The following is an 11,436-nucleotide window of genomic DNA, read 5'->3' on the forward strand; positions in this document are numbered from 1 at the left end:
GATTTTTTATTTTTAATTAATTGATAAAAGAAATTTTATATTATAATGGATAAAAATCCCATGATCAATAATGGGATCATTGGATTTAATATTAGAATCTTCACCATTAATTTAATTTTAATGGATAAGTAATTATGTAACAAGTAATCTGAAAGTTGTGATATTTCTTCATATTTTAAATTATTTTTTATCTAATCAATTGATAAATATTTTAAATCACCAAAAATGAAAGAAATACAAATAATTTTGGAATTAAAATTATTATGTATTAATTCTCTTACTTTACAATTTTACATTTTTTTACTTTTACATTTAGTAATAGAAATATATTTAATAGCATTAAAATAAATGTAATTAACAAGTAATGTTATTTCAATAATACTTTATATAAAGATATTACATAAAGTCTTATAATAATTTGTATTGTTTGAATTTTATTACAAACCATTAATACCTAAACAATAATGATAATAGAAGGTATTGTAATAAAATATTTTATATATGTTTTATTAATAATATTATATGAGTCACAACAAATGAGAAATATTTTATTGACCAATTATTATTGAAAAATATATATGGCTATATAACTATATAGTGAGAAATATTTTGATTTAAATTTTTAACAAAAAAATTAAACTATTAATTTCATGCAATTCAATGGTGGAGGATATAACATTATGAAATGTTGCTTTAACATTCTATATTAACCATTAGATTATGAGATATTAATGGCTCAAATATTATGTCAAAATTTTAAGTTAAAATATCCCAAACCATGTCTTTATAAGGGAAATATAAAAACATACAATGAATTTTTTTCTCATTTTGTCCATTAAATATTATTTGATGAATATTTTATATATTGTCACTATTACTTATCATAATAAAAGTAATGACTCTTAGTAACATAAAAATTTTATAATTATAATCAAAGGATAATAATAAAATAATCTTTCATGATTCATAAATTAAAGGTAATTAGGAATATGTGTTAGATTAAACTTTTATGAAATTGTAAAATGAAAACAAACTTGTGAAAGTTAAATTTTATTATTATATAAAATAATGAGCATTTTAATATATGATTTTAAATTTTATTAAAACATGAGTGATCAAGTATTTTTTAATTACAAGCAATCTCACCAATAAGTTTATTGATATAATTATGACGTTTACTTAAACATATGTACTTAATTGTGTTATTTATTAGTGTTATATTATATATAAATTTTGTAATTACAATTTATTTATTATATTTTATACTTAATGATAATAGATTTTAAAAAATTTATTTAAAAATAATTATTACAATATAAATTTAAAGGAGCGTTGAAAAATAATTTTAAATAAAATATATTATTTAAGTAAAATTACTTTAAATTCTAAGGATAATAATAGTTATTTTATAAAAATTCTCGAACACAATTATTGTATATCATTAATTAAATAAATGGGAGCTGCTAACTTATAATTAATATAAGGTACATCTCTATTTATTGGCTGTGAGTTTAAATGGAACCCACAGTTTAATTTGTGAACATTAATCCTTACATTGATGGTAAAGTAGAAAAATCCTAAATATAATGATACACAGTTAAAACATCATCGAAACTGTACAGAAATTAGGAATAATAATAAAAGAAATAAATATTGGATTGCCAGTTTGTATTTACTTTTTCAATTTTGTCTTTCATCGGTGTTCCTAATCCTAAAGCATTTAAATAAAAAATAATTGAAAACCAAAGAATCAAGCATTGAACAAACAATCAAATTCAAAACTTTGCCGATTATTGCAATCCAGCAGTCGCAAGGCGTCCTCGAATTCAAGAATGTTTAACGGAATGATGGATCCAGAGATGATTAGACTTGCTCAAGAACAGATGAATCGCATGTCGCCCGATGACTTTGCAAGGATCCAACAACAGGTTTTCTTCTGTTCATTGTTGTTTTACTTGATTATTACTTAAATTTTGATATACTTTTGGAAATTGCTTGAATTGTGCAATTTTGTGTTGTGATCATGTGAATTCCGATTAAGGTTTCTAATGGAAGTTTCTGTTGATTATTTTCCTATTCCATAGTTTCAGCCTGTAGCATCCGCCTAGGATGTTTGAGCTATTGATTTTTTTTTTATTAAACAAAAGCATAAAGAAATAGTAGCAATAGAAATCAAAGATTTACCAATAGTAAAAGCAGATTATCAAAAAATAAAAAAATAAAAAAAGGTCTGTTTAACCAATATAATATTTGAAATTTTGTTATAACATTTAGGTTCAACAATGTAATTATTAATCTGAGTGTAACTAATGGTTGAGCTTTGCTTTGTTGGTCATAAACTCGTCTTCAGAGATGTGGCAACTATTATGTTGGTGAATTCATATAGCTGTCCCAACACTATTAGTTGGTTTATAACTTAAATGTTTATTAAGCCAGAATAAAATCTAACTATATCGAATCATGCTAGATGCCTCTGGGATTAATTAGATTGATTTCATATGTTTCTGTATTTGAATATGTACAAATAATCAATAGCATATAACCCTCTACCTCCCCAGGATTCTAACTCAGGCAGTCAATCGAGTAAAGCTACTTGAAAATCACTTAGACAGGCCCCTATGGCAGCATCCCACAGGTATCATCACTACTAAGGATAATATGAAACCAGTTAAAGTAATTTTAAAACCAGATATGGCTCGTTTGAAACCTTCCAAAATCTTTTGTGGATGACTTCACTGTTATTCTGTTTATATCACAATGACTAACTATTAGGTTTTAAAATCTCAAGAACTGTGCAGCCCAACCATGATAAGATGAAACAGAGACAGTCACTTAAAAATAAGTTACAGTTTCTGCCTTCTAGATCAACCTCAGTAAATTAATTCCCTAAATTCTATGCTGAACTCATTAACTGTATGACTGAATTGTTCATTTGGTCACTAGGCACTGATGACACCTACTATGTTTCTCAAATTGGCCATGCCAGGCAAATATTTCGCAAAAGATTTTAGTTCAAGTAGAAAATCTTATCATACAGTTACATCTTTTTAAAAAGAACAAAATAAAATAATATTAAAAAAAAAAAAAAACTTGTAGATGCTAGAATGTAATAATTCAAGTAGGTGATCTGAAGGCGATACAAGCCATTAACCTCCTTTTGGAAACCAAGGATATACAGTTAATTAGTTTGGGGTGATTGTGGTTAATGGTGTTTAATGGGCCTCGAGATTTTCAATGGTTTGGTTATTTTGTAATCTTCTATAATTGATTGTCATAATGGCCACTGGTACTGCAGATGATGGCTAATCCAGAGTTGATGAGAATAGCTACAGAAAACATGAAGAATATGAGACCTGAAGACTTGAAATGTGCCGCAGAACAGTTGACTCATACCCCTCCAGAGGAGGTAGCTGAGATTGGTGAGAAATTGGCTAATGCAAGTCCAGAAGAGATTGCTACCATGCGTGCCCGTATTGATGCCCAAATGAATTATGAGTTTAATGCTGCTAAGATGTTGAAGAAACAGGTACCTTTAAAGGATTTGATGTCAGGAAAACCATATTCATTTTGCCTCTGAAATGGGAAAATGATGTATTGATTTTGTAACTCAAACAACCATGCTTGTCATGGGATGACTTCTCTAGTAGAAAGCCATAGACATGTTTGATGGAGCTTAGATTTCATAGGTGAGATCATAACATAGACTATCTTACCGCCAAAAAAAAGAAAAAAAAAAGACTATAACATAGACTGCAGTTGAATTAATTGATTCTTATTTACTTTCTACCCTGCATATTACTAATGTGTATGGTAAAGGATAATGAACTAGAGAAATAGATCTAGGATTTGCAATTAAGCATGTTCTGTTCACATCTTCCAGTAACATATTGGAATCTATTTTTTATTTTATATTTTCGTTTCTCTATTGCAGGGGAATGAGCTTTATAGTGAAGGAAGGTTCAGCAATGCCTTGCAGAAATATTTACTTGTAAAGCAATATTTTCAACTTACCTAATCCACCTTTCACAAGCTCTTTGATTGGTGTATGTGCTCGAATTGATATTGATGTTTCCCCATTTGTAATTTTTAGGCAAAGAAAAACCTACAAGGAATCCATTCCTCTGAAGGCAGAACACTTTTATTGGCATGCTCCCTTAACTCGATGTCCTGTTACCTAAAAACAAAGCAGTATGATGAGTGTATAAAAGTAGGCTCTGAGGTAAGAACTAGCCATTTTATCCTTGTCTTTGTATTGTGATATGAAATCCTTCATGTATGGTAAGCTAACGAGTTATTCCAGAGTGAGAAGAACATGGGAGAACTGTTTGCAATCTTTACTTCTTTCTTCACGGACTTCTTGTCACTTATTTGTATGCCTACATTTTTATTATATTTAAGTTTCTCTGTTTCCTAAAATGAAATAAATAAATAACTAAGATGGGAGAAACAAACTGAATTTTGGCAATAAACGTAATAAACAAGTTAATGACCGTTAGACTGTTGGTTTATATTTTGTTAAAGAAGAGAATACAAAATAAAAAGATTTTCCTTCGGATTTATTTCAGGTATTGGCATATGATGCAAAGAATGTCAAGGCTCTTTATCGAAGGGGTCAAGCCTATAAAGATATTGGCCGATTGGAAGTAAGTTCTTTCATAAAAACTTGTGAGTTGCTACCCCTGATTACCAAGTTGTGCTTCTGGAAGATTTCAAATTTATGCAATTTATTTGGTACTTATTTATTACGAGCTTTCTGAAATTGTTTAGGAAGCTGTCTCTGATTTGAGCAACGCCCATGAAGTTTCCCCTGATGACGGAACTATTGCAGATGTCTTAAGGTATGATTTCAACTGGCAATGGGCCAAACATGGGATGTCTTTAAGTGCCATTACTTGCCATTGCTTATGCTGTACATGTCATTAATGTTAGTATAGCTATTCTCGTGAAATCGTGCTGGTTACGCTATAGGCCAAAAGTTGCATATAGTTAAGAAATATCAGAAAATTATTTGATATTTTAATTCCCAATATTTATGGCATTCCTTCGTTTTATGGTTTTATCACATTTATTAATAGTTTATGGTAATTGAAAGAATAAAAGAGAGCATTCTGGGTTTTAAATGTACCATATTATATGATGGCAATATTTTATACAGAGATGCCAAGGAAATACTGATGAAAGAAGATGGTCATCATGGACCAAGAGGTATGTTGTTTTTTAGCTTTATACTGTTGATGGTTATGATATTTCTTAATGGTTTACTTCTTAATTGTGTATTTGTTCTTTATCTTGAAATTTGTGTTAAGTGTTTGTTCTCTGCTTATATTTGATAGGATTACTAATTGAAGAGATAACTGAAGAAGTTGGGGCAGTGTCTTCTGGAAGCCATAGAAGTTCAGGCACAGAGTACTTGGCACGGGAAAAAGCTGACCCTTCTAAGAGTGAACATAGTGCTAATGGTAGAGGCTCGTCAACTAAACCCGAGTTTTTGCCAGATTTGAAAGATGACCCTGAGTCAATCAGGTTTCATAGCCATCCATTTTTAAATTGTTTAATTGATAGTCTTCTTTTGTTTATTTTTCCTAATTATTGGCTGAAGAATGAAGCACACATCTAAAACCAAAGCTGATGTTTTAAGTATAGAGCTCATGAAGCTCAATCTTGTATAAACGAGGAAACTCCTGAATTTGAGATAAGCTTGGGAAAGCATGATCTAATATGATGCAAGAAAAGCCAAATTTGTAAGGAGCATCTAGTTGGGGGATGAAAAGCAAAAGTGAAAAGGCAGAGCAAACAGAAATTTCCCATTAGTTAAGCTATTGAGTTGATGAAATGAGAGAGAGAAAATAGCAATATGCCAAATTAGCAATAGGAAGGAAATAAAGAGGTATAATTATTTTGTTGCTAGAATGAGCTGTTGGAGTAGTTATAATTAATCCTGGTATCAATGCGTGATGAGATTCTCTTGTTTCTAAAAATTGAATGGTCTACGAAAAATTGATGGCGCAGTGAAGCATGAAAAATATTTGAGCATAAAAAACCATTTGGAATTTGAACTGGTATAATTACCTCTTCTCCCTTGCTTCCTTTGGTCCTGATGATGAGTTTCTTTATCCAATCCCTTTTTCTAAATTTATGGTTTATACTTAGCATCATTTACTTATAAATTTAACACAGAGCTTGGACAGTAGTGTTATTTTTTCCTTTTAAAGAAAATTTTTGGGACATTTGGCAGTAGTATTTACATATGCACATATTGTCATATTCTCTAATTTTATACACCTACAAATTTACCGCATTGCTCTAAATTATTAAGATTAACATTACTGCAATCAGATCTCAAAGGATTTAAGTTGATTTCTGGATCAATATCCAATTGCCCTAACTCATCCATTCAAGGCAGAAGTGGTTGTTTTGTCCTTCTGGTTTATTCAATGACTGAACCTTGATTATGAAATTATAATGTTTACTAATTCTGCTTCTTGTATTTGGTGACTCCTATAGATCATTCCAGAATTTCATTTCCAATGCCAATCCCGATTCCTTCGCTGCTTTAAGTGGCGGAAAAGCTGGAGAGATATCTCCTGACATGTTCAAGGCTGTGTCGATTATGATCAACAAGATGTCACCTGAAGAACTTCAAAGGATGATTCAAATTGCGTCTTCATTTCAAGGGGAAAATCCACATGCAAATGGGGATTCCATTGAAACTAATTTTAATGGCTTTAGGCCTGGGTCAACTCCTCCAAATATGAGACCTGACATGCTTAAAACAGCATCCGATGTCATGAGTAAGATGTCATCAGAGGATCTTCAGAAAATGTTTGAAATGGAATCCGCCTTGAAAAACAAAGTCGCTGGTCAAGCATCGGCGGCTGTAGACCCGAAAGGAATAAGTTCAGATCCTGGACCGAGGTTATCAGAATCCAGGGAGAGATCTGCTGTTAATGGGAATAATGTTTTGGGTCAGCCTAGTTCTGGTGGCTTCTTTCCAAATTCTAGAGCCAATCAACAGTCTAGCTTTTCACCCTCAACTGCTGATTTACAACAAATGAGAAACCAGATGAATGATCCAGCTATGAAACAGGTACTCGCTTCTCTTTGTTTCATTTTTCAGTAATTGTTGCTTCAAATCTATATGGAAATGAAATCATTTAATTTGTATGGGACAACATTTAAAATCGCGCTGATAGGATTGATCTAATTAAATTCACTACTCAATTTTATCTATGATACTTGAATATTTGGCAATCACTCCATGCTCTAAAGCTTTTCATAGTAAAGATTAATTAATGTGGCAGTGGAATGATATCATTCTCTTTAGAATCCCTTGTATATCATAAAGAAATTCGAGACCTAATACCTGAATTTCTGTTCACTTGCAAATTGGTAGATGTTCTCATCCATGGTTAAGAATATGAGCCCAGAAATGATGGCAAACATGAGTGAGCAGTTTGGAATCAAGCTTTCTCGGGAAGACACAGAAAAATTTCAACAAACCATGTCATCTTTATCACTGAATGACTTGGATAGAATGGTAACTTCCTTTTGTAATTTCCTCTGTTCATGTGACTGTTTTACAATTTTCCTCCGTTCATATTACTATTTTATATATAAAATAATTAAATAACCCAGCTCTTAACATTTAGAACATTTGACCAACTACATGATTTTTATATCTTAGCTTTTACAACTTGTAAGTTGATAGATTCATCTATTAAGATTACGTTTAATCAGTACTTGCTTATACTATTTTATTGCTATCGTTAATATCAAAGTAACTGTTTTTCTTTTTGGATAATGAGAAAATGGATGAAAAAGATCAAAGTAAAGAGATTTTTATCTTCTTCTTCTTCGTCTTTCATTTCTATTTTATTATTTTATTATTATTATTGTTATTATTTTTAACTGTAAATTTGTTTTGCCTTTGGATATTGTTGTTAGCCATGAGGAATTCCGTAAAGCCATATAATCAAAATATATATATATATTTCCTATCCTACACTTTACACGCATACAAACACCTGATACCAAAGGTTGAAATGTCTTCGAATGAGTTGTAAAGTTTGACAATATTGAACACTTGCAATTAATGTACTAGACCCTCGAAACATGGTATGTGGTCTTTAATGTGTTATTGCAGCTTCTGATTTTTAATTGTTTTTTTTTTTCTTTTTCGAATTTTTTATTCCACAACTTGCTTGCTAGATTTTTGATATCCTTAGTAGTTAGGTAAGTCCGATGGTAGTCTTATAGTACCATTGTTATTGGTGCTTGGGCTTTGTTGATTTGCATGTGTATAGTTAAGTTTAAGCTATGTAATTATGTATAACAGTAGGTAAACGTCTTGGTTTAATTATCAAGGGCCTCTAATTGTGTTGGTCTTAGTTTTTCCCTCAACTTCCACTCTTTTCAGACAATTAAATGAGTTTAAATTAAACAATATTATTTGACTAGCCTCAACGGTTGGATATATTAAATTTTTTCTTCATTCAAATTGTTGCAGATGCTGTGGGCAGATAGGGTTCAGAGAGGAGTTCAAGGTGTCAAAAAGACAAAGAATTGGCTGCTGGGAAAACCTGGTATGATTCTGGCTATATGCATGCTCATATTAGCTGTGATACTTCATCGGCTGGGTTTCATTGGCGGTTAAAAGAACTCTCCATGTGCTATATTAACATTCCACACTACTTAAGACAATAGATGAGAGAAGTGTCTAGACCAAACATGTCGCTTCAATTGCACAATTGCTGCGAGTTAAGTGAAGCTGAGAGCAATTGGTATTTGGAATGGAGAAAGGATTGGAAGGTTTTGTGGTGGGTGAAAATAATACCCATAATATTTTTTGTATGTTATATTGTCATTGCTGAAAAATGTATTAATTGATCGTCCTCAACAATTGAATGATTGTTGGATTTTTTTTCGTATTTTTTTTTTTGAGCCAGGTGATAGGAATGTCAAATTTTAATTTCATTAGGAACATCCAAATTGTTAAACTTCTCCACTGATCATATCCTGTATGTGATTGGCATGTTGAGATGCGAAAACCACCACTCAATATTTGTAACACTTCATTAATAGCCGTTTGTTCTGGTGGTTGCATGATATTGCAGTGATGTCTGAAGGGAGTTTCTGGTATTACCTAAGGTTTTATTCCAACAATATTCATGGTTGGCAATGGCAAATGGGTTAGTTTACCTCACAACTTTTGAGAACATCAAAATAATGGTTTGCGTTGTTAAGATTCTCAGTCTTTTTTTTTTTTTTTGGGCCCTCTTAATGATAAGGGAAAATATCCATTGTCCATCTGTTTTTTTTAATTTTTTTTAAAATACATAATTTTTTTTTTACTGGAATCCACCTAAAGTTACATTTTGTTTAACTTTTCGACTTCCGTTTGGAATCCATTAAGAAATCTAACGGAACTTAAGCAAATGACTATTTTACCTCCCAAAACTCAATGAATAATAAAACTAACGAAAAATTCCGTTTGTAATTTTTGTTTGATGAATATCATTATTGGTATGTTAATGAAGTACAAAAAAATCTTAACTACTAGAGATTATAACTCAATGAATAATAAAACTCTACTTATCTTAAATTCAATTGATGGTTTGCAAGATTAGGTTATTTCTAATACTATTGTTATAATTTAGCATTCTAATACTACTGTTATATTTAAAATAAAAAAACTCTGCATTTGATGGTTGGAGAATTAATTTTTTTATTGACCGATGGGGGAAATAATTAGATTTAATCTGATTATTTTTGGCATTTTTAGGGTGAAATTATAATTTTCGTTTTGGGGGGTAAAATGGTCATTTGCTTAAGTTTCCGTTAGTTTTCTTAACGGATTCCAAACGGAAGTGGAAAAGTAAAACAAAATGTAACTTTAGGTGGATTCCAACCAAAAAAAAAATTGTGTATTTTTGAAAAAATTTGAAAAAACGGGTGAACGGTAAATATTTTTCCCAATGATAAATTAAGGGGTGCTATTATCTGGAGTAAAATGAAAATGGTGGTGAGATTTTGATCCCATCTTTTTTTCTTTTTTTTTTGTAGCATCCCATTGATAAATGGGTTAATTTTGGCGTACCCCTTTCATGAAAAGGCAATCTTCAAATTGTCTCCTTACTATTGAAAACATTATGCTACCCGCTAGAACTCGTTATCTCTTCGTTAGTTTAAACAACAAAAAGGGGAAGATGGTACTTGTATAAATTCGTAGCAATTGTTAAGCATAGAGCCATGTGGACGACCACAACATATGCAAACAAAATCAAATCATTTAGTATTTTTACCTAACCTTCATTTTCTTATCCAAGTAAATGGGTGCTGTAGATGTGGGAAAAAAAATTGAGCAAAGTGTCTTGTACCTACAATTGTAAGACTTTACTAAGACAAAAAACAAAGGACAATTGAAGACAATATAAAGACGAAATTGGAAGTAGCAAGATGAACTCATGTAGTAGTAATGGAGAATCTGAGTCTGAACAACCTCCTCTGACAATTAGGGTAAGAAAAATAGAATTTTTAGTAACATATTACGATCATTTTTTGTTTTGGCTGTATGTTGGTATTTATGTAATTCATGGGCTTGATAATGTTAGGTCAATGACACCGCATCAGGGTGTTAGTCGTTGATTTTGAAACATTATTGGAAGCCCTAGGTTTTTTTGAATTTGTTGGTTTTTGTTTGTAGTATAAAAAACATAAGAAATTCTTGTTTGTTTCTACACTTAGAAGATTGAAAATGACAAAAGAAAACTGGGAATTCTGTTCTTTGTGTAGGTTTTTACAAGTATTACAAGTTATTGTTGTTGGTTATGGTTGCGAGGCTCATTCTAAGTGATGATTTTGAAATTTGAGTGGCCAGGTTGTTGTTTAATCTTGTTTTTGTTTCATTGTGCTTACGGTTTAATTGCCATAACATTTGTAATGGATGATTTACCTAATGAGGTTGTATATGCTTTTTCTGGGGGCATAATTTTAAATGTACATGTTTATATAACTTGTTCACAAAATTTATTGGTTGCTCTTCTTGTATGTTATAATTATTAGTTTGTTGCAAAATATTTGATTGTTACTAGTATTTATGTGGATTATGGATTTTGAAACTTGTTTGTGTGTTGTGATTAGGAAACAAAATTTAAGGTGTTAGCTTTTGTTAACTTTTTGGGTGTAAGGCGGGATGTTGGCCTAATATAAGTAGAGTGATCTTGATTAATGGTGCAATGAGATAAGATTTTGGAAAAAACAATTGGCCTGCTCAGAGGTTTCTCATTGAGGTTACATTAACTTAAATTAAAAAAAAATGGGACAATAAGAATGATAATGAAGTATATCAGGTGCAACACTTGTTTAATGAGAAGAAGTACAAAGAGATTAACTTCTATATGAAGCTGCTTTGATGAGTATGGATAGAAAGAGATTATT

The 11,436-nt window shown here is 30.9% G+C and overlaps 1 protein-coding gene across 2 annotated transcripts; it reads left to right on the forward strand.

The window, feature by feature from the left end:
• Nucleotides 1–1,636: 1,636 nt before the first annotated feature.
• Nucleotides 1,637–9,078, forward strand: LOC102626129 (outer envelope protein 61). 2 transcript variants are annotated; one of them, XM_025102097.2, is made up of 12 exons: nt 1,637–1,928; nt 2,559–2,635; nt 3,296–3,526; nt 3,932–3,988; nt 4,091–4,219; nt 4,566–4,643; nt 4,768–4,838; nt 5,156–5,205; nt 5,334–5,523; nt 6,505–7,087; nt 7,394–7,537; nt 8,507–9,078. In XM_025102097.2, exons 3-12 carry the CDS (start codon nt 3,296–3,298, stop codon nt 8,651–8,653), a joined length of 1,680 nt encoding a protein of 559 aa, XP_024957865.2. In that variant the 5' UTR covers nt 1,637–1,928; nt 2,559–2,635; the 3' UTR covers nt 8,654–9,078. The 2 variants fall into 2 exon arrangements, with proteins under 2 accessions (XP_024957865.2, XP_006487133.2); XM_006487070.4 differs by lacking the exon at nt 2,559–2,635 and having other exon boundaries at nt 1,639–1,928.
• Nucleotides 9,079–11,436: the final 2,358 nt, after the last annotated feature.

Source organism: Citrus sinensis, chromosome 9 (genome assembly GCF_022201045.2).
Source record: "Citrus sinensis cultivar Valencia sweet orange chromosome 9, DVS_A1.0, whole genome shotgun sequence".
Classification (NCBI taxonomy): Eukaryota; Viridiplantae; Streptophyta; class Magnoliopsida; order Sapindales; family Rutaceae; genus Citrus; species Citrus sinensis.